General features: G+C 34.2%; 2 protein-coding genes across 2 annotated transcripts in view; both read left to right on the top strand.

Annotated features, from left to right (window-relative positions):
* LOC133192081 (uncharacterized) overlaps positions 1–24,614 on the top strand; it is a 506,856-nt gene that overhangs the window by 49,528 nt on the left and 432,714 nt on the right. Inside the window, exons 3-4 of the mRNA XM_061327935.1 lie at positions 10,245–10,362; positions 10,514–10,574. Coding sequence (XP_061183919.1) covers positions 10,245–10,362; positions 10,514–10,574 — 179 coding nt within the window. The remainder of the gene's footprint in view (positions 1–10,244; positions 10,363–10,513; positions 10,575–24,614) is intronic.
* LOC133192351 (piggyBac transposable element-derived protein 4-like) lies at positions 3,095–5,141 on the top strand. The gene has a single exon (XM_061328368.1). It carries the CDS (start codon positions 3,666–3,668, stop codon positions 5,139–5,141), a length of 1,476 nt encoding a protein of 491 aa, XP_061184352.1. The 5' UTR covers positions 3,095–3,665.

Below are 24,614 nucleotides of genomic sequence, written 5' to 3'. Positions count from 1 at the left end.
GGCCACAATGGATGATCAAAGTTTACATAGATATTATATAGGAAAAATCTTTTAAAATCTTCTTCTCAAGAACAGCAAAGCCATGATGAGTCATATTTATATGGAAGCATTCTCAGGTAGTGTAGATTCAAGTTTGTTCAAATCATGACCCCGGGGGTAGGGTGGGGCCACAATGGGTGATCAAAGTTTACATAGAAATTATATAGGAAAAATCTTTTAAAATTTTCTTCTCAAGAACAGCAAAGTTGTGATGAGTCATATTTATATGGAAGCATCCTTAGGTAGTGTAGATTCAAGTTTGTTCTAATCATGACCCCCAGGGGTAGGGCGAGGCCACAATGGATGATCAAAGTTTACATAAAAGTATATAGGAAAAATCTTTTAAAATCTTCTTCTCAGGAACAGCAAAGCCATGATTGGTCAATATATGGAAGCATCCTCAGGTAGTGTAGATTCAAGTTTGTTCAAATGCTGACTCCCTGGGGTAGGGTGGGGCCACAATGGGGAATCAAAGTCTTACATAGGAATATATAGGAAAATTTCCTCTTCTCAAGAACAGCAAAGCCATGATTAGTCATTTTGATATGATCAAAGTTTTACATAGAAATACACAGAAAAAATCATTAAAAATTTTCTTCTCCAGAACCAAGAAAGATAAAACTTATCAGGAAACATCCTCAGGTAGTGTAGATTCAAGTTTTTTCAAATCATGACCCCCTGGTGTAGGGTGGGGCCACAATGGATGATCAAAGTTTTACATGGGAATACATTGGAAAAATCTTCTTCTCCAGAACCACTGGGCCAAAAAAGATGAAATGTGGAAACATCTTCAGGTAGTGTAGATTCAAGTTTGTCAAAACCATGATCCCCAGGGGTAGGGTGGGCCACAATGGACAATGAAAGTTTCACATTGGAAAATGTAGGAAAAATCTTGAAAAAATTCTTTTCTCAGGAACAGCAAGCCATGATTGGTTATATTTACATGGAAACATCCTCAGCTAGTATAGATTCAAATTTGTTCAAATAATGACTATGGACTCTGGGGATAGGGTGGGGCGGCAACGGACAATCAAAGATTTACAAAAGCTTCTTCTATGAGTTTATTTTATACTCTATGGATCTTCTATGGATTGTTGTTTTATACTCAGGTGACCGTTAAGGCCCTTGGAATTTTTCTCAGAAACGGTTTGGGGTAAAGATGTGAAAAATACAGGAGTATTAGATCATGACATTCTCTTTGTTTCGAAGTTGTTTTCGTGTGTTTCCGGCACTTCCTGTCCGAACCGGAAGTGAACTTGTGTTTGTTCAACTTTTAACTTTTTAGCTCTTCTGAGCCAAAGGCTCAAAGAGCTAATGCTATGGCCATTTGTGCGGTGTGTGTAAACTTTTTAGAATATGGGCCATAACTCAAGAACCCCTTTGCCAATTATTGTCAAATTTGTCACAGGGTATCCTTGGCCCAAGGGTTCCCGTTTATACTAAAACAAGGGTTGTGACCCTTGAACAAGGGAAGATAATTAGGAAAATAGAAACAAAAGTACTGGTTGCTAAAAAATCTTCTTCTCAAGAACCACTGGGCAGATTATCACCAAACTTGTACAAAAGGATGAGGATATGTTAAGGATTAAAAATTGTTCAAGGCATTACCCTGGGACAAAGGACGTGGTCTCAAGGTCACTTCAAAGTTGACCAAAAATTACATTTTATTAAGATGTTGATATTTTGCTTACTATAAGGACTAGGATCATCAAATCTCAGTTGATGCATCTAAGGACCTCATATCATGTTGACTCAAAAGTAGGTCATGATGACCTTGCAATCCTTGTAGTTGAATTTTTTCACAAAATTTCAATTTGATGGTCATTATTTTTTAATTCACCCTTAGGACTCAAAGTGAAATGCTACTAAAATTGCGAGATTTTTGTGAGAAATGCAGGGATTTAACAAGTGGTAACTGATTAATAGTAGTTGGTTGATTGAATTGTGCATCATCATCGATTTGAAAGAAAAGAATATTTAGGGATTTAACTAGTGGTAACTGATTAATAGTAGTTGGTTGACTGAATTGTGCATCATCATCAATTTGAAAGAAAAAAGTATTCTGATTATGGACATTAGGAGGTTAGGATATTGAGCTCAAGTAAACGGTAAGTCTCTTTTACCAATAACTTGCGTAAACTTAGTGCACAATAGTGGGTATGTTTCAACATTAGATCTAGGCTAATTCATCCAAGTTTCAGTCACAAAACTTTCTTCTTTTTTTTGTAAGCAAAAATTGCATGAATAAGCCCAAAGTGAAGGAGATGCGACAATGGATGCATAAAACAGTTACAATATCCAAGCTATATATATACTTTAACCCTACCAATTCGTAGATCGCATACAACACACCCATATTTAATTAACAGTTTGCTTATTTACATGTTTCATGCTTTACTCCTGTAAGATAATTTGTCTTTTGTAAGCAAAGATTTAAGGATGCGATTGCAAGGTGTCACGTTATCGAATCATGTGATGTTTGAAAAAAGAAAATTTATGGTAATGGTAATGGGGGGGGGGGGGGGGGGGCGTGTATTGAAATGCATGTAGCTTCAAAATGAAAGTGATGACTGTACTTCATATTTTAATCATAAGTCACCTACAATAATAAGTACAAAATATATTAGGTTCTGGAAAATTCATTGGGTAATTTTTTTGTCAAGATGTCGAAAACTGTTCTTGGGGTGAAAATATTACTGTAAATTTACAATGACTACTCCCCAAAGCAACTATGGCATCACTACAACTATGAATAGTTTCCAATACAATTTTTATTTTCAATGAATATAAAGCATATTATTTAATATGTGGTGTAATTTATTTACTTTGTTTCAATTTTGATACCTGTATGGCATACTTAAAATTTCACCACATATATATCAAAATATTGGAAAACTATTGTTACCATGGCAACCATATCATCCTTATAACCCTGATGATCATGGTTGACATTTTCTTATTATGATACCATTAATGTAAGGCAAATTATATATAAAAATGAGAAAAATCTTAGAGCGGATTTTTTTCACGGACCCTTGCAACCTCTTCCTTAACCCTTTCAACACAGTAGACCGAAACATCGGTCAAAAAAAAAAATATCACTGATCACTGTAGACCGGAATATCGGTCTCAGGCACATGGTGAAAGTAAACAAGTTATTCTTAGAAATAGAAAGTTTTCTCTGCGCAAAATCTTTCGCAATGAATTCTGGGTAGATAGACATAACATCCATTACCAAATATGGCAGACCACATGGTAAGAATCGCAGAGAAAATAAGAAATATGAGACGAATCTCGAAGAAAGAAAAGAAGAAAGCAAAGTGGCGAGTGACGGCGAAGAGTCAGATCTTTCTGGGGACGAAAACTTTGATGATGTTGGAAATTTTGACTTAGTCAACCTTCCCAGATGACAACAAAATGCACTCGAAAGGCAGTTCCGAGATTTAGTTGGCGAAAGTGACGAGGATTTGGACTTTGAAGGTTTTGAACCTGAGGACGCATACAGGACCCCCGAGTTTGTTGACTGGGAGAAGACAGAAAACAGAAGAGATATTTATCCATTTCCTGGGTGTGTTGGCCCTGTCTGCGTTTTGGATGTTTCATGCAAAGCTGTAGACTTTTTTCAAATGTTTTATTCCCAGGAATTATTTGAAAAAATAGTGGAATATACCAACCTAAGCGCTGCAACAAAACGAACCGCTGACCCAGAATATCACAATGGGTCTTGGACTGATGTTACTGTGGAAGAGATGAAGGCATATTATGGAATTCTACTACTGATGGAGGTCATGACATTTGAAAGAGATGAACTTTATTGGTATAACAATGAGAAATACTGGGTGATTGGGTCCAAAATTGGAGAAATAATGACCAGAGACCGCTACATTCAAATCAAGCGTTACCTTCACTTTAGCGATGACAGAAACAACAATGATGACAAACTACACAAAGTAAGAATGATTTTAGACACCCTAAGATCATCATTCCAGCAGGAATACATCCCACATCAACATGTATCTGTTGATGAAGCTATGATTCCATTCAAAGGGCGACTTGGCATGAAGCAGTACATGAAAGACAAGCCTATAAAGTTCGGAATCAAAATGTGGGTAGCAGCAGACGCAGTAACAGCCTACTGTCACAATTTTGAAATTTATGTTGGGAGGAATAACGATGTCATAATCAACAGGAAACTGGGACTCTCCTCACGAGTAGTCATCGGAATGACAAAGCCACTGGAAAATAAAGGGTACGTCATTTACACGGACAATTTTTATACTAGTCCGACTTTGGCTGACTATTTGTATAACACTTATCTCTGTGGTACAGTTAGGCCCAGCAGAAAAGGATATCCCAAAGCCATGATTCCTACAGCAAGAGATGCACGGAGAATGCCACGAGGTACGTCGGACTGGCTGATGTGTGGACCGTTGTTGGCACAATATTGGAAGGACATTCGCCTCATGTATTATCTAGCGTCATACCACAGACCAGAAGAAGATGATCTCGTCACCACCAGAAAGAACAAAGATGGCACTGAAGTTGAGATTCCTGTCACACCAACAGTGAAGGGTTATGCTGCATACATGGCTGGTGTTGACAGACTTGATCAGATGTCGAAGATGAACAAGTCCAAGAAATCCCTTCGCTGGTACCGCAAGATTGAAATCCGCCTGCGAGAAATAGCTCTGTACAATTCATATATCTTAGAGGGAACAGTTTTGGACCACAATCCAAGAAACAAAAGGAAACGAGACATGCTCAGCTATCGACTTGATGTTGCCCACCAACTTATAGGGGATTACCGCCAGGAAAGGAGAGGATTCAAACGTGCGCGTTCACTTGATGCACAACCAGAGATTCGACTTGACGAAAAATCCCACTGGCCTGCAGGTACTGGAAGTGGCAATACAGTGTGTGTTTTGTGCAACAAGAAACATGTGTTGTACAAAAACAGTCATCCTGGATGTTCTGTGGCCGAAAATCCAATGAAACGAACAAAAACCACCATGAAATGCGAAAAATGCAATGTTTCTTTGTGTTGTAATGCAAGACGCACTTGCTTCAAAGACTACCACACAAAAGTCTATTACTGGCAGTAGACTATTGCAATAAAAACTTGAAGAAACTAAAGCTAACTAGTGAAAAGTGTACACATTTTATTGACTTGTGACTGGTGATGAAAAACTCTGATTTTTAGAGAAACGGTGACATCATTCATTTGAAATTTTTTTGGACTTGTGTTGATAAAACCTTATCATGTTTTATATCATTTTGTTCAGGAAATATTTGTCTTTCAATTGAGAAAGAATTTGTATATTTTTAAAACTTCATAGCAGCAAATTAATCAAAATTTATTAAAATTTAAATTTTCAAATGATTTTTTTTATAATTACATTATTATTTTAATTTTACTTGTAAATAATTGTTCATGAAATTTACATATCCTCAGAGAGAATTTAATTGCCTTTTAATGCCCCCGGATCGAAAGATCCCGGGGGTATATTGTTTTTGTCCTGTCTGTCTGTTTGTCTGTTTGTCTGTTTATCTGTTTGTCTGTTTATCTGTTTGTCTGTTTGTCTGTCTGTCTGTTGTCAACTTTAACCTTGCCCATAACTTTTGACTGGTTGGAGCTATGACTTTCATATTTCACATGTGTATTCTTTGTGACAAGACCTTTCTTTGGGTACCATCATATTTGTCCTTTTGACCTTTTGACCTTGGAGTTTGACCCTCTTTTGCAAAATTTTATGAGACTTTAACCTTGGCCATAACTTCTGAACAGTTGGTGCTTGGGGTTTCAAACTTCACATGTGTATTCTTTGTGACAAGGCCTTCCTTTGGATACCAACAACTTTGACCTTTTGACCTTGACCTTGGAGTTTGACCTACTTTTGAAAAACTTTAACCTTGGCCATAAGTTTTGAACAGTTTGTGCTTGGGGTTTCAAACTTCACATGTGTATTCCTTGTGACAAGACCTTCCTCTGGATATCAACTTCTTTGACCCTTTGACCTTGACCTAGGAGTTTGACCTACTTTTGAAAAAATTTAACCTTGGCCATAACTCTTGAACGGTTAGAGCTAGGGCTTTCATACTTCACATATGTAATCCTTGTGACAAGACCTTCCTTTGGATACCAACCACTTTGACCCTTTGACCTTGACATAGGAGTTTGACCTACTTTTGAAAAACTTTAACCTTGGCCATAACTTTTGAATGTTTGATGCTAGGGCTTTCATACTTCACATATGTAATCCTTGTGACATCACCTTCCTTTGAATACCAACCACTTTGACCCTTTGACCTTGACATAGGAGTTTGACCTACTTTTGAAAAACTTTAACCTTGGCCATAATTTTTGAATGGTTGGTGCTAGAGCTTTCATTCTTCACATATGTAATCCTTGTGACAAGACCTCTCTTTGGATACCAACCACTTTGACCTTGACATAGGAGTTTGACCTACTTTCGAAAAACTTTAACCTTGGCCATAACTTTTGAATGGTTGGTGCTAGGGCTTTCAAATTTATATTTTTTATCTTTTGGCCTGGATTTTGACTTGCATTTGAGAAACTTTAACCTTCGCCATAAGCTGCCATACGGGGGCATCAGTGTTTAACAAACACATCTTGTTAATGATGTATTACTTAATAAATTTGATGAAGAAATAAAGATTTTATGATGATTTTTCTAACGTACCCATTTTGGCTACTGATGAGCAAAGTTACTCAGTGTACCAGGCTCTGGAGATCTTGAGTTACTCAGTGTTGAAAGAGTTAATAGTGAATTTATAAATAAAACAGTTCCAATCTTAAAACTATATACCCTAACCCTAATCACTCAATCAAATGCATTTTGTTTAAAGTGAGGGGAAAATGGCAGTTTGTTTACATTCTGCCTAGCAACAGCAAGGGAAAAAACCACTCAGTCGTGTGATTCTAGGAACCGACATACTATTGTTAGGCCATTATTTATACACTGAACTGTCTACGGATTTCTCTGTTATTACCTGGTCATGACAAGGAGCACACGGCAGGTGTGACCTGTCAGCAGGGGATGCTCACTCCTCCATGGCACCTGATCTCACCTCTAAATTTTGAGGTCCGTGTTTGCTCTGCTTCAAAGAGCCATAGCTGCCTCTACGACGACACGGCCGACTCAAGAATTTAAAAGGAAATCACCTGTTTCTATTTATAGATATACCTTTTCAATTCAAGATCAAACTATGTAATATGATTTGAGAACGAGTGTTATATTTTCATAGTTGCAAGTATGTCAAATTACAATCATTTAATTTGTTCAGTACTCTAATTTTGAGACAAAAGATTTAGAAAATCAATTAAAATAAAACAAGTAGCTATGAATTTGCAAGCTTTAATAAAATAGTTTAGGACTGTCTTTTCCCGAGATACTTTCAAAGTGTAATGTGTATATTATAACTTTCTGAAATTATGTATATTATAAAACGTAATAAAGAAAAACGTAGAAAAGATGCACAAAAAAAAAAAAATTAAAGAAAAGCATAAATGGAAAAATGTGGGGCTCGAACTCGCAATCACCATATTTACATTCCAGCAATCATACCACTGCGCCAACGAAGTGAATGACGTCGGATGGATAGATTTAAGACAGATTGCTAAATCTTACGATTATATGAGAATTAAGAAAAATTGAATATATATTTTCATCATTTTGAATATGAAGACCACCTTTAACCAAAATTATCTAAATGTAACGAAGTGCAGTCAAATCCAAATAAAATTATCCAAAAGTTGTTTTTCTGGTTAAGGGTGGTCTTTGGCAACAGTGTGTCATCTTTAGGTGGATACCTCAATATTTACTACCGTATATACTCGCCTATAAGTCGGTTTTTTAGCTCACCTGAGCTGAAAGCTCAAGTGAGCTTTTCTGATCACCCGTTGTCCGTCGTCCGTCCGTCTGTCCGTCTGTCCGTCTGTCCGTCCGTCTGTAAACTTTTCACATTTTCAACTTCTTCTCAAGAACCACTGGGCCAATTTTAACCAAACTTGGTACAAAGTATCCCTGGGTGAAGGAGAATTTAAATTGTTAAGATAAAGGGCCAAGTCCCCTTACAAGGGGAGATAATCAAGAAAAGACAAAAATAGGGTGGGGTCATTAAAAAATCTTCTTCTCAAGAACCACTGGGCCAGAAAAGCTGAAACTTATGTGGAAGCATCCTGGGGTAGTGTAGATTCTAAATTGTTAAAATCATGACCCCCGGGGGTAGGGCGGGGCCACAATAGGGAATCCAAGTTTTACATTGACATATAGAGGAATAAATCTTGAAAAATCTTCTTCTCAAGAACCACTGGGCCAGAAAAGCTGAAACTTATATGGAAGCATCCTGGGATAGTGTAGACTCTAAATTGTTAAAATCATGACCCCCGGAGGTAGGGCGGGGCCACAATAGGGAATCCAAGTTTTACATTGAAATATATAGGAAAAATCTTGAAAAATCTTTTTCTCAAGAACCACTGGACCAGAAAAGCTGAAACTTATGTGGAAGCATCCTTGGGTAGTGTAGATTCTAAATTGTTAAAATCATGACCCCCGGGGGTAGGGCGGGGCCACAATAGGGAATCCAAGTTTTACATTGAAATATATAGGAAAAATCTTGAAAAATCTTCTTCTCAAGAACCACTGGACCAGAAAAGCTGAAACTTATGTGGAAGCATCCTTGGGTAGTGTAGATTCTAAATTGTTAAAATCATGACCCCCGGGGGTAGGGCGGGGCCACAATAGGGAATCCAAGTTTTACATTGAAATATATAGGAAAAATCTTGAAAAATCTTCTTCTCAAGAACCACTGGACCAGAAAAGCTGAAACTTATGTGGAAGCATCCTTGGGTAGTGTAGATTCTAAATTGTTAAAATCATGACCCCCGGGGGTAGGGCGGGGCCACAATAGGGAATCCAAGTTTTACATTGAAATATATAGGAAAAATCTTGAAAAATCTTCTTCTCAAGAACCACTTGGCCAGAAAAGCTGAAACTTATGTGGAAGCATCCTTGGGTAGTGTAGATTCTAAATTGTTAAAATCATGACCCCCGGGGGTAGGGCGGGGCCACAATAGGGAATCCAAGTTTTACATTGAAATATATAGGAAAAATCTTGAAAAATCTTCTTCTCAAGAACCACTGGACCAGAAAAGCTGAAACTTATGTGGAAGCATCCTTGGGTAGTGTAGATTCTAAATTGTTAAAATCATGACCCCCGGGGGTAGGGCGGGGCCACAATAGGGAATCCAAGTTTTACATTGAAATATATAGGAAAAATCTTGAAAAATCTTCTTCTCAAGAACCACTGGACCAGAAAAGCTGAAACTTATGTGGAAGCATCCTTGGGTAGTGTAGATTCTAAATTGTTCAAACAGGACCCCCCGGGGTAGGGCGGGGCCACAATTGGTATTACAAGGAGAGGGGGATCTGGTAAAGAACAGCATGGCCAAAGTTACTCAGGTGAGCGATGTGGCCCATGGGCCTCTTGTTGGGAGTTAAATTTTGGTCCAAAACTCTATGTCCGACTTATAGGCGAGTTATAAAAAGATCGGTATTTTAGAGGGTCAAGCCCTCTAATATAAGCTTAAAAAATACAACCCACTTATAGGCGGACCGACTTATATGTGAGTATATACGGTATATACTCCATACAAACTGGATAATTTTCATATTTATCATATGAGGGAACTATTAATACTGAAATATCAATATTGTGTGGTTTGGTTTTATGCATGTGTAAACTAAGATTGTATGACAAAATTTTGGTTAAACAATGAATTTCAGAAATCACTAGTAGAGTAGGCGAAAATGCCTATCAAATGCGCTATGGCTCTTTGTATCGTTTCATTGGACTTCTGAGATTGAATACTGTTCGTTATCTTCATATTTCATACTAGAAACTTCCCTTTTTTACCAACATAAAGGCATGAATGTCTAAACTGAAACTTACATTTATGAAATAAGAAATAACGTAGAAACATGACAAAAAAAATTGGTAAGACCATTATCCATGAATTTTCATATTCTCTAAACTGCATTTTATTAAACCCACAAAAATTGTTGCCCATGAATATTGATAAAACCACCATATTGTCATTCATTTTGAGGATTATTGCTATTCAGAATCTCTTTCGTAATTAATTTATTAGGACAGTTATATATTGAGAGTTAAATTCTTTGCAGATTCCTCTAAATGTGTGTCTGAGACATGGGTTGTGAGACAAAGGTTGGAGGATCTGTACAAGAAATTACTCCTTATGGATTTGGAGTATGCCCTGGATAAAAAAGTTGAACAGGACTTGTATGCTTAAGATTTATAGTATTTTAACATGAATTTATTTAATCTACTCTTTCATTGTTAACTAATAGCATAATATGTCACAATGTCTTTCCTTGCTAAATGATTACAAAGAAAAGATAATTACAGGAAAAATCCAATTTATAAATTTCAGATGGAACTATGCATTCAAGAATCACATCAACATTTTACAGATACAGACAAAGGATAGACAGGTAAATTTAATATTATGATAGAAAATTTCCATTCAGTTTTTTATACATTAATTAACCCTTTGTGTGCTGACTTGTTTTAAGTGAGTGGTAGCCTCAGTACTGAGTTGTTTGGAATATTGACAAAATTGTCACATTGGCATACTTGAATGCAAGTATCTCAAAATTTTGACAACCAATTTGCATGAAATTTGGCAAATATGAAGGAAATATTGTGTTTTTTGAATTAATAAAATTTTTAGCTCTTCTGAGCCAAAGGCTCAAAGAGCTAATGCTATGGCCATTTGTGCAGTGTGCGTAAACTTTTTAGAATATGGACCATAACTCAAGAACCCCTTGGCCAATTATTATCAAATTTGTCACAGGGTATCCTTGGTCCAAGGGCTCCCGTTTATACTAAAACTAGGGTTGTGACCCTTAAACAAGGGGAGATAATTAGGTAAATAAAACCATAAGCACTGGTTCCTGAAAAAAACTTCTCCTCAAGAACCACTGGTCAAATTATCACCAAACTTGTACCAAAGGATGAGGATATGTTGTAGATTAAAATTTGCATGAGGAATAGCCCTGGGGCAAAGGCCGTGGTCTCAAAGTTACTTCAAAGTTGACCAAAAGTTACATTTTATTAAAATGTTGATAATTTGCTTACTACAAGGACTAGGATCATCAAATCTTGTCAGTTGATGCATCAATGGACCTCATATCATGTTGACTCAAAAGTAGGTCATGGTGACCTACTTTTAAAATTTTGCAGCCATTCTTTTTCAAAATGATTTAGAGGCATGTTTTAAACAATTTAAAACCTATGATCATCATACTCTGTCAGTTGATTATCTTGGGTCCTCAGAGTACGTCAACTAAAACGTTGGTCACCTTGACCTACTTTTTGAATTTTATGGCTAATCTTTTTCAAAACAATTAAGGTCATTAATTCGAATACTGAGAGGTTTAGAATCATTAGATCTTGTAAGATGATGCATCTTGGGGCCATAAATCTTATTTATTCAAAAGTAGGTCACAGTTTCCTACTTTTTGAACGTTGCAGGCATTCAATTTTGAAGCATTTTAGAGGTATAATTTGGACATTTTAAGGCCTATGATCATAAAACTTTGTAAGTTGATGCATCTTTGGATCTCGAAAACGTCAACTGAAAAGTAGGTCATCATGACCTACTTTTGAAATTTTTTGGTTTTATTTAAATATTTTGGGTACTATTTGGCTTAGAATCATCAAAATTTGTCAGTTGCTGTATCTTGGGTCCTCGGAGTAGGTTGACTGAAAAGTAGGTCACTGTGACCTACTTTTCAATTTATATGATTATAATTAAATTTTTTGGGGTACTAATTTGCTTAGAATCATCAAAGTTTGTCAGTTGATGCATCTTGGATCTTCAGAGTAAGTCAACTGAAAAGTAGGTCATCGTGACCTACTTTTGAAAATTTATGGCTTTAATTGAATATTTTCAGGTACTAATTGGCTTAGAATCATCAAACTTTGTAAGTTGATGCATCTTGGGTTCTTGGAGTACAACAACTGAAAAGTAGGTCATCATGACCTACTTTTGAAATCTTATGGCTGTATTTAATTATTTCGGGTACTGTTTGGCTTAGAATCATCAAACTTTGTCAGTTGATGCATCATGGGTCCTCGGAGTACGTCTACTGAAAAGTAGGTCACCGTGACCTACTTTTCATTCATATGGCTATAATGAAATATTTTGGGTACTAATTGGCTTAGAATCATCAAAATTTGTCAGTAGATGCATCTTGGGTCCTCGGAGAAAGTTGACTGAAATAAAGGTCACAGTGACCTACTTTTGAAATTGTATTGCTTTATTTAAATATTTTTAGGTAATAATTGGTTTAGAATCACCAAACTTTGTCAGTTGATGCATCTTGGGTCCGCAGAGTTAGTCGACTGAAAAGGTCACTGTGACCTATTTTTGAAAGTATGATTCTCTATAAGTTCAATGATAAAATCACTTAAAAATGACATTTTATATACAGTCAAACTTGTCATAGCGGTCACATTTATCCAGCGGTCACCTGTCCTATGTGGTCATTTTATTTCCTCCCGATGAATTTTCCTATATAATGTAACCCTATTAAGCGGTCACCTGCATAACACGGTCAGCGGTCATCAAATTTCATGTAAAATTGCCTTTTACCTCATATATAGGGCTATTTTGTCCAATCACGTGACCAGATCTCCCAATTTTGTCACTAATGTAAATAATTAGTCTAGTATGGCGAGATCATGGAAAAATAATTAGCCTAATCAAAACCGTTTAAAATATTTGATAATTTATTTATTTTATTTAAAGAAAACTCAGACAAGGGTGTTACACATGTAATGACCGAAATGGTTATCAGGAAAACGAACTTATGAAAATCTTACATTACGGAAATGGAATCTGGTTTAAAAAATTCTGAGTGATATTAAAAAAACAATGCATCCTTATTTATCTATTAATGGGTACAATATTTAGGTGTTTCCTAATTATTAGTTCACATTTGGCATGCCCAACTCAAATAGGTGTTATTGTGTAAACGTATGGCAGTCAGTTTTTAACACCTAGGAAATGTATTATTTGTAGAAACCCTAAAACTGTTTTGTATACACAATGTGTCCTGATTATCTCGTGATTTTCACCTAGGTAAGACGATTGTTAGGATTAGTCACACTTCATTGCTCATAACACCTGTGAATTTGATATCAATTTGTATTGTGCACTGCTTTGATCAACTGAGAGTACATGACTTGTCTGTTTATTACACAATGATTTGTGTATTTTTAAACATATAATTGTTAATTTTACGTAACTAAACGTGATTTTTTAGGATACAGTTTAGATAAAAATACATTATATTTAATTCATGGCATTGCATGATAATTTCTTATAATAAAAGAAAGTTTTGTTGTTGTTTGGATGGAGGATAATGCAATGCCCTATTAAACTCATATATTTTTTGTCTTCAAATTTAGCTTGAACTTAATCTTGAGACTATTAAAAATTTATTTAAAAAAAAAAAAACTTAGTGAGACAATTGATGTCCAAAACACATCCTTCTTTAATATTCTATGATGTAGTATTGTAAAACACGGAACTAACATAAATTGGAAAAGAATTTTCTTGAAAAAGATGAACCTCTCTTCAAAGGTCACCTCTCTATAAAAGTCATTTTTAATGATTCCTGAAGGTGACTGCTTAATACAGGTTTGACTGTAACTTTAATCATTCTATTTTATGATTCTGATGTTTGTTTTTCAACATTGATCACCTAAGTCACGTGATTTAGAAATAATAAATGGTGGTCTAGGAATGAAAAATTGAGGGTATCTCTATAAACATCAGGTTTCTATGCATGTTTCTGAATTTAAATGATCAAAAATTGTCTATTTATGTCAGACATATAACAAATAAAAGTAATGAATACAAAGAATGTTTCATTTAAGGATTAAGATAATTTTTATGACGTGAATTTTGATACATTCACATTTTGCATATTTTGAATGTAAATCTTTATAAAATGCACATCGTGTGGTGTTGAAAAATGTTTAATTATCATTTAATTTAAAAGTATTATTTCATATAAGTTTTATTTGTAATTGTGTATTATTTTCATAGATGTCCTACCTATTTTAAGCATGAAATTCTCATATAAGAAATATGATTTCGTAGTATCTATTGAACTTACACAGTTGTGTATCAATTGTTGAAAACATTGAAGGACTTTTTTTTGTGAAAGAACAAAAATTGAGTTGGTATTAATAAAATAAATTCTAAATTAAAAAAATAAAGACTCCATTAACATACAGGATTAAAATATTAATGCAATTTCATGTTGATTAATCATATGAGTAGTGAGTGTATAAAATTAAGAACAGCTGTATTAAAAATATATACTGGTATATAAAATGAGTTAACATCGTTAGAATTGATTTGATTCCATTTTATTTCGCATGTATAACAATAAATTTAATCAAAAATGCTATGTAAAATAAAATACACAAATGTATATATAAAAGTCAAGTCTCTGCCCCCTTTTAATGGAACTCCATAAAAACGGGGAAGATTTTCAACAGCTCTTTTCATTATGCTTATCAAAAGTTTTAGTATATCCATGGACTAACATCTCATGTATAAAATGGACCCTAAGGGTTTGACGCTCGCTTCGAACTCTTGAGGCCAAAGGGTTTAATTCTCATTCCCAGTGCTGCGCGGCTAGTGACTGTTTCTTTGCTAAGTCTTCAGCGTTAAAATTAAAAGTCATGGGTCTTTTGGATATTGCCTTAAAAAAGGAGGTCGCATCAATAATGAAACCATGCATAAATCAAAATTATGACACTTCACCTAAAGCGGATAATCTCTTTATTTGTGTGAATAAAATCTAAAGTGGCGTAAAGCAACACTCAATTATCTAACACATATAACATTAGGAAACTCCTGGCCCCCTTGGCATTTCATTTTTTAAGACAGAACTGCTGTTCTTGTAGTTAATAAAGTTACCAAAGATGTATGTTCTTCGTGAAATCCAAATAGATTGATTCCTCTCAACACCTAGGTAACACAAAATATTTGATCTTATGTCACTGATACGGAAAAATATGAGGGTCCTTCTGAAAGGTTGAGGCGAAAATTCACATTATGAAATCATCCTATTAGTAATTCCCTATGTATAAAAGTTACGTATGTACCCATAGAAAAATAAGCTAATAACACAAATAGCAAATGGTCGCCGGCGTGGCGCAGTGGTTAGAGCGTCTGCTCTAGAGTCGCGAAGTAAGGAGTTGATCCTTACATCACGGGTTCGAATCCCACTGTGGGACGGGGAGACAGATCCTTCGGATGAGACCGTATAAACCATTGTCCCGTGTCGCAGTAGGGTGCTGGCACAAAAAAGATCCCTCACTGCATTGTTTTTTGTTGTTTTCTCTCTCTCTCTCTCTCTTGTTTGTTTCATTTTTGTTTTCTTTCTTGCTTTCAACATATAAACAACATATACCTTGGTATATGTGAGAGTTTATGTTATTTGATATTTAGAAATAGACAATGAATATCACCAACTCGTCAATATACATTTGCACTATTTTCAATAGCGTATTTAGAATCAATATTGTGGAGTCCTTTGTTGCCACAGTAATCAAAAGAAAGTATTGGGGGTCATCAGCAATGAGGCTACATCGCTGATAGCGATGCGCCTCAAAAATGATAAAAGAAATTCAGACACCGTGAAAATCCAACATGCTAACCATTAACCATTTACTTTTATGCATCACTTCCTATCACGACCAGAAGTAACGGTGATACAAGATTTTCTCACGATTCAAATAAACTGATGAATGACTATTAGTACTGAAAAGTTTAGACTTCAGTCGTTTAATGTTGCCAAGCAATATTGTGAGAACAAATTCTAATTTTGAAGATAGGTAAACACGCGACCGGAAGTGAATTTTATTAAAATCTCTGACTTTTCTCTAGACATTTGCAGTATCTACAACATACACATAATTATTTCAAGTACTTTATCCATAAGCAATATTTATGAGAAAGTTAAATAAAAAAAAATAATTTAGTTTATCTCCTAAAACTGGAAGTTGACATTTTTTTTTCCGGTGGAATTTAACATATTTCAAAAAGCAAAAGAGATGCAATAAAGTGATGCAAGTTATAATTCAAATAAAGAAAAGTTAAAATTTTTGTTTTCTTTGATCACTTCCTGTGAGAAGCAGAAGCCTAATTTGAGGGGTCGGCCCCTTTTTCTTGATATCAGATGAAAGATTTTGTGATTTTGAAGACTTTTTGTTCAACAAATATTCAGAAATTTCCTTTCGTTTCGGAGATATATAGAATAAAAATATTTAGGGGCTAGCCCTCTAAGTCCTTAATGGGGATGTCTTGCAAAATTTAAAAGGGTGTATATTGTCTAGAACATTATTCTGAACACCTTTTGTTCAATATTGCTTATCAAAATATTTCCCCTTTTCGAGATATAAAGTGTCAAAGATTTAGCATTCTGGCCCCTTATGGCCCCTTATTACGTAACATATTATCCAATTTTTATAATACATTGTTGCAGAATGTTACAATAAAAATTTTTGCTTCAGTAATTTATAACAAAATATTGATCATAAAAGAGTTATAGATGAAAGACTTTTGGCCCTTCTGAGCCCCTAATCTGAGGGGTCAGCCCCTTTTTCTTGATATCAAATGAAAGATCTTGTGATTTTAAAGACTTTTTGTTCAATATGTTTTAACAAAACACTTTTATTTAAATTGTTATTATAAGAAATGTCTTTAAAATTCACTTATAAATCATGTCCTAAATTTTGACCCCTACTGAGCTTCCATACTCCCCACTTCCGGAAAATTTGAAAACCAAGGTGCACATCTAGAACATGTCGTTTATCACCACTGAAAGTTTCAACACTCTAGCTTTTGTCATTCTTGAGTTTTTGTGCAGATAGAAGGTCCATCTAAAAATCGATCAAAGGGCGATAACTTCAGACCGGAAGTGATTTTTCCAAAACCAAAATGCCGTTATAAACTTCAGACAGCAACGCATTAACCCTGAAAATTTGAAGCAAATCGATCGAGAGATCTCTGAGAAATCGTCTGCACAAAATCGGTAAGGAAAAAAAAAAGAATAATAACTAGATGCGATCTCATTGCGAGCAACGAGTGGGTCTTCCATCCGAATTTTGATAAGATTAGATAAGAATTTGATAGAGATTTTCGTTCAAATATAATGATATAAATAAATTGTAAGGACAAACAATTTTGCCTCGGTAACATGTAACAATAAATTGATCATTACAGAGTTATAGATTAAAGACTTTCAGCCCCTCTAGGTCCGTATTTTGAGGGTCCAGCACCTTTTTCTTGACATCACTTTAAAGCTCTCATGATTTTGAACAATTTTTGTTCAACAACTGTTCAAAAATTCATTTTTGTTTCCGAGATATTTGCGAAAGAAATATTTAGGGGCCGGCCCTCCAACTCCTTAATGGGGATGTTTAGCAAAAATTAAAAGATAACATTATTTTGAACATCTTTTGTTCAGTATTGCTTATCAAAATATTTCCCACTTTCGAGATATAAAGCATCAAAAATTTAGCATTCTGGCCCCTTATGGCCCCTAATTACGAAACATATGACGTAAATATCATAATATAAAGCTGTGGATTGTTAAGATAAACAAATTTTCTTCAGTAATGTATTACACAATATTGATCTAAAAAGAGTTATAGATTAAAGACTATTAGCCCCTTTCGGTCCACAGTTTGAGGGGCCAGCCCCTTTTTCTTGATATCACCTTTAAGCTCATGATTTTAAACATTTTTTGTTCAACAAATATTCAGAAATTCTTTTTTGTTTCCGAGATATTTGCGAAAGAAATAATTAGGGGCCAGCCCATCAACTCCTTTAGGGGGACGTTTAGCAAAAATTGAAAGGTTGCGTAGTGTTAAGAACATTATTGTAAACATCTTTTATTCAATATTGCTTATCAAAATATTTCCCACTTTCGAGATATAAAGCATCAAAGATTTGACATTCTGACCCCTTATGGCCCCTAATTACTAAACATATGACGTAAATATCATAATATATAGTTGTGGATTATTAAGATAAACATTTTTGCTTCAGTAATGAATAAGAAAATATTGATCTAAAAAGAGTTATAGATTAAAGAATTTTGGCCCCTTTCGGCCCATAGTTTGAAGGGCCAGCCCCTTTTGCTTGATATCACCTTCAAGCTCTCATGATTTTAAACACTTTTTGTTCAACAAATTTTCAGAAATTTTCTTTCATTTCTGAGATATTTGCAAAAGAAACTCCTTTAGGGGGATGTTTAGCAAAAATTGAAAGGTTGCATATTGTTAATAACATTATTTTAAACCTCTTTTATTCAATATTGCTTATCAAAATATTTCCCACTTTCGATATAAAGCGTCAGAGATTTAGCATTCTGACCCCTTATGGCCCCTAATTATGAAACATATGACGTAAATATCATAATATATAGTCGTGGATTGTTAAAATACGGTAAGTTTTGGGGTATATGTCGATGGGATGTATAGGTCGAAAGGCTCATTTTCAGTCGTAATTTTAAAAAATCCTTAGATAGGACGAATTCGGAAGATAGGACGCAGCTTTGTTTATCGATTTCTAGAGATTCTTTCGTAGATACTACGTATCAGAACATGTAAACCTCTTTAACTTAACCCATGATATTAACGTATTGAGAAAATAAAGTAGTATTTTTATGAGTACAGTATTTTAATAGTGTTTCATACAAACGTAGTTAAAACTTCCTTGAATTGTGATATAACGTATTTTCTTGAACTTGCCTGTTCAGTGCCATCGTAGTTTGACTCTGTCGTTAAACACATAAATACGGTAGTATGAAACAGCTATAATATATAACAGCTATAAATAATAACAGCTATAAGGGAAATACCCGAAATCAAACAATAATCATTTCCATTTTAAAACATCGTGGACACATTCTTTTATTCCGACATTATTTACCGGGGTAAAAAATTAACTTTGATGACCGCCATTTTTATATTTTCTTGTCCAGGGATTTGCTAAAACAGGCAAATGACTATTACATGTAACAGTGCGCAAATGAAATTAATCATATTAACATGCTATAATTTTGCATGAGATATTGTTGTAAAAAATTAATTTAATGGAGAGTAATTTAACAGTCATCAAGAATTTCACAGTTTTGTTTGTTCAATGTTGATAGCACTAATACCCCTGTAACGGCACGTGGATCTGTTAATCATGCCCCGCAGGTGTTTTAACCAACACAAGTGTTAACACCTTTGTGTACACAGTGTATATCCCTTTATCTGTCAGACAACTAAAATTCTATTAGAAGCCAATCTTTAATCTTTGTATAATTCAGTGTACCCCATTGGTACGAGGAAGCTTTCAATTCTATCATTTAAAAAAATATTTATTTTGTAAAACAAAAAAAAAACAAAACAAAAAACAAAAAAAAAACTGTGAATAAAAAATAACATATCGTGAATAAATGAATTTATAACTTCCAAAAACGTATAGTATATTCAAGATAAGTTCGTTTTATTATAATTAATTGAGATATAAAACAAAATAATTATTACTAGCGGTATATTTGGTAAATAAATTTAGGAATTTACTGGAAACAATTTACTTCACGCATTTTACATTTAAATAAATATCACAAGACAATGAACAAATATTTAGGCATACTATTTCAATTAATCGTTACAAATAAATGGTAAAAAAAAAGATTACAATTGCAATTGTGAAAACTCTTCCGAATTTTAAATTTTGATACGGCTGCGGTTTTTTTTTTTTTAGTAAACGATTGCAACTTCCAACTTCACAAGATGGACACAGCATGTTGTAAATATACTTTGAGACATTAATTACTAGATGATATACCCGAAATAAGTTTTTTTGGTACATCGACGGATATTTAATGGAACTTATTTTGTAAGAAATCAATGGAATAAATATTTATTTCTATGTTGTTTATTATTTTTTTCTCGGCAAAATGATTTTTAAAAAATACGAAAATGGCACAGATTTGCTTTAAAATTGACGTAAATTTTACTGATTTGGAGGCATTTTTCATAAACTTGAGTCTTAGATAGGTCGATTCGTTAAACAGGATGACCCCAGAGATTCTGAGGAAAAAAAGTATCGTCTTATCTTCCAAAACTTACGGTAAACATTTTTGCTTCAGTAATGTATAACAAAATATTGATCGTTAAAGAGTTAAGGATTTAAGACTTTTGGCCCCTCTTGACCCTTTATGTGATAAGACAGCCCTTTTTTCTTGATATCATATGAAAGATCTTGTAATTCTGCACAATTTTTGTTTTAAGTGTTTTTAGAAAATATTCATAGTTTTGAAGATACGATAAAAAATGTCTTGAAAATTCCCTCTTGATTCATATCCTAAATTTTGACCCCTACCGAGCTTCCATACTAGGCACTTCCGGAAGATTTGAAAGTATAGGTGCACAACTACAACATGTCGTCTATAATTGCTGAAAATTACAGCACTCTAGCTTTTGTCGTTTTTGAGTTTTTGTGTAGACAAAATGGTCACTAAAAATTCGATAAAAGGGCGATATCTTTCGACTGGAAGTGAATTTTCAAAAATTAAAAAAATGAATAAGGTTTAGATCATGATACATCATCCCTGAAAATTTCAAGTGAATCCATCCAAGCATCTCTGAGAAATCGTCTGCACAAAATATGTAAAGGAAAAAAAAAAAAAAAAAATAATAATAAAAGTGAAAAAGAAACAATAGAATAATAGAAGGGTCTTCCGTTGAAGACGGAAGACCCTAATAATAAGAAAAGTGAAAAATCAACAATAGAATAATAGAAGGGTCTTCTGCAGAAGACGGAAGACCCTAATAATAAAGGTAAAAAAGAAACCTAAGAATAATAGAAGGGTCTTCCGCTGAAGATGGAAGACCCTAATAATAATAGGGAAAAAGAATCCGAACGAAAACAATAAGGTCTTCCATTGGAGACGGAAGACATTAACTAGATGCAATCTCGTTGCCAGCAATGAGTGGGTCTTCCGTCCGATTTTTGATCAGATGGGATAAGATTTTGACTGAGACTTTTCATTTAAATACATTGATATGGATAAATTGTTAAGACGAACAATATTGCTTCAATAATGTGTTACAAAATATTGATAATTAAAGAGATATTGCTTAAATACTTCTGTCCCGTCTTGGCTCCTATTATGAGGGGTCAGCCCCTTTTTTTGAAATCATCTTAAAGCTCTCATGATTTTGAATAGTTTTTATTCAAAAGCTTTTTTAGAAATTCCTTTTCGTTTTCAAGATATATGCAAACGAAATATTTAGGGGCCGGCCTTTCAACTCCTTTATGGGGACGTTTGGCAAAAATAGAAAGATTGCATATTGTTGAGAACATATTTTGAACGTCTTTAGTTCAATATTACTTACCAAGATATTCCTCCTTTTGGAAATATATTGCGCTAAAGATTCGGCAATCTGGTCCCTAATGACCCTATCGCGTAACATGATGCCAACAACATGTTATATAGTTATAGCTTGTAAAGAATAACTATTTCACTTCAGTACTGTGTTACAAAATACTGATCATTAAATAGATATTGATTGAAAACTTTTGGTCCCTTTCTGCCCCTTTTTTGAGGGATCAGCCTCTTTTTCTTGATATCACAATAAAGCTCCCATGATTTTGAATACTTTTTGTTCAAAAACTATTCAGAAAATTCTTTCTCGTTTCTGAGATATTTTAAAAAGAAGTATCAAGGGGATGGCCCTTCAACTCCTTAATGGAGACATTTAGTAAAAAAATGAAAGGTTGCACATTGTTTAGAACATTATTTTGAACATCTTTTGTTCAATATTGCTTACGCTGCTAGGACAAGGCTGTCCATAAAATATCAAACTGTTCCAACTGAAGTAACTTCTCTGAACTACCTAGATATGATGGCATACCGGTAATAGCTTATGATGTCAAGTTACCGCATACTTGAGCTGACATGAAGGGGAAGTGTCGTAACTTTCACAATCCTTTCACATGACATGTAAAGATTTTTTAGCATTGTTGTTTGATTCAAGTGTCTGGATTGTTCTTTAAGCTTAAGTGTGATGTTGAACATGTTATTCCTTTAACTTGTCCGATATACATATATTCAAACAATAACAAAAAATTTACTGTGAAATGAGGGGCTAGCCCCCTTTTCTTCATATCACTTTAAAGCTCTTATGATTTTGAACACTTTTTGTTCAACAAGTATTCAGAAATTCTTTTTCGTTTCCGAGATATTTGCAAAAGAAGTATTTAGGGGCCGGCCCTGCAACTCCTAAATTGGGACGTTTAGCAGAAAATGAAACATTGCATATTGTTAAGAACATTATTTTGAACATCTTTTGTTCAATTTTGCTTCTCAAAATATTTCCCACTTTTGAGTTATAAAGCGTCAAAGATTCAGCATTCTGGCTCCTTATGGCCCCTAATTATATAACATATGAAAAGTATTATAATATGTAGTTGTAAATTGTTGAGATAAACATTTTTGCTACAGTAATGCATCATAAAATATTTATTGTTAAAGAGTTACTGATTAAAGACTTTCGGCCCCTCTCGACCCCTATTTTGAGGGGCCAGACCCCTTTTCTTCATACCACTTTAAAGCTCTCATGATTTTAAACACTTTTTGTTCAACAAGTATTCAGAAATTCTTTTTTCGTTTCTGAGATATTTGAAAAAGAAGTATTTAGGGGCCAGCCCTTCAACTCCTTAAAGAACATTATTTTGAACATCTTTTGTTCAATATTGGTTATCAAAATATTCCCCACTTTTGAGATATCAAGCGTCAAAGATTTTGCATTCTGGTCCATTATGGCCCCTAATTATGTAACATATGATGTGAATATCATAATATTTAGTTGTAAATTTTTGAGATAAAAATTTTTGCTTCAGTAATGAATTACAAAATATTGATCGTTAAAGAGTTGTTGATTAAAGACTTTCGGCCCCTATCGGCCCCTATTTTAAATGGCCAGCCCCTTTTCCTTCACATCACTTTAAAGCTGTCATGATTTTCAACACTTTTTGTTCAACAACTATTTAAAAATTCTTTTTCGTTTCCGAGATATTTGCAAAAGAAATATTAAAGGGCTGGCCCTTTAACTCCTTAATGCGGACATTTAGCAAAAACTTAAGGACTGCATACTGTTTAAAACATTATTTTAAACATCTTTTGTTCTACATTGCTTATTAAAATATTTCCCACTTTCGAGAAATAAAGCATCAAAAAGTTGGCATTCTGGCCCCTTATGGTCCCTTATTATGTAACATATGACATAAATATTATAATGTATAGTTGTAGATTGTTAAGATAAACATTTTTGCTTCAGTAATGTAGTACAAGATATTGATTGTTAAAGAGTAATGTATTAAAGACTTTTGGCTCCTCCTAATGTGATGAGTCAGCCCTATTTTCCTGATATCATATAAAAGATCTTGTAATTCTACACAATTTCCATTCAATTTGTTTAAAGAAAATATTCATAGTTTTGGAGATATGATAAAAAAATGTCTCGAAAATTCACTCCTGATTTATGTCCTAAATTTTGACCCCTACCAAGCTTCTAACTAGGCACTTCCGGAAAATTTGAAAACCCAGGTGCACAACAGCGATGTATCATCTAGCATCGCTGAAAATTTTAGCTCTCTAGCTAATGTCATTTTTGAGTTCCAGAGCTGACAAGGAGACCCTCTAAAATCCAATAAAAGGGTGATAACTTCTGACCGGAAGTAAATTTTACACAATTGTTTTGCTGGTCCAAACTTCAGATGACAACACATAAACTCTGAAAATTTGAAGCGAATCGATCAAGCCATATCCGAGAAATCTTCCGCACAAAATCGGTAAGGAAAAAAAAGAAGAATAACTAGACTCTTGTTGCCATGGCAACAAAAAAGTCTTCCGTTCTTCTAAATCTGTAAGAATTTGCTTTTTTTCTGTGTAAAAAACATACATATCATATTTACTGTGAAAGAAAAAAATAACTGGAAAAAGTCCTTTCAGTACTTAAGGTACTTTGATTTTCATGATCAATCTTGTATACTGCGTTTGGCACCTATAAGAGATATACGTATATCATAGAGCAAGGATAATTAGCAATTTAAAAAAAAATGTTTGCAATCATTTCTAAGACAAACAAACAGACGAACAAACACCGCACTGTCATAAACTTCTCTGTGTATACGTTCTGGCATAATTGTGATGGTGTTATAAAAAAAATATAATGAATTAAGTTAGTATCACATTAAACGTAAAGTCACTGTGTTTTGTAAAGTTATAATATCAAGATTTGACAGCATACCTGTAAGAAAAATTATTCAGTTACAGTAATTATTCAGCAATTGATTGATTGATTGATCATATGTTCTTTAACGTCCCTCTCGAGAATTTTTCACACACATGGAGACGCCACTACTCGCCGGTGGAGACTTA

Source organism: Saccostrea echinata, unplaced genomic scaffold (genome assembly GCF_033153115.1).
Source record: "Saccostrea echinata isolate AGI-Se365-2 ecotype Australia unplaced genomic scaffold, CSIRO_AGI_Sech_v1 ptg000025l, whole genome shotgun sequence".
NCBI classification, from domain to species: Eukaryota; Metazoa; Mollusca; class Bivalvia; order Ostreida; family Ostreidae; genus Saccostrea; species Saccostrea echinata.
The sequence above is the reverse complement of the archived record's forward strand: the minus strand, read 5'-3'. Positions and strand labels throughout refer to the sequence as shown.

Bases quoted from the DNA above. Each gene is read 5' to 3' on its own strand.
- LOC133192351 (XM_061328368.1), top strand. From the start codon at position 3,666: ATGTTTTATTCCCAGGAATTATTTGAAAAAATAGTGGAATATACCAAC.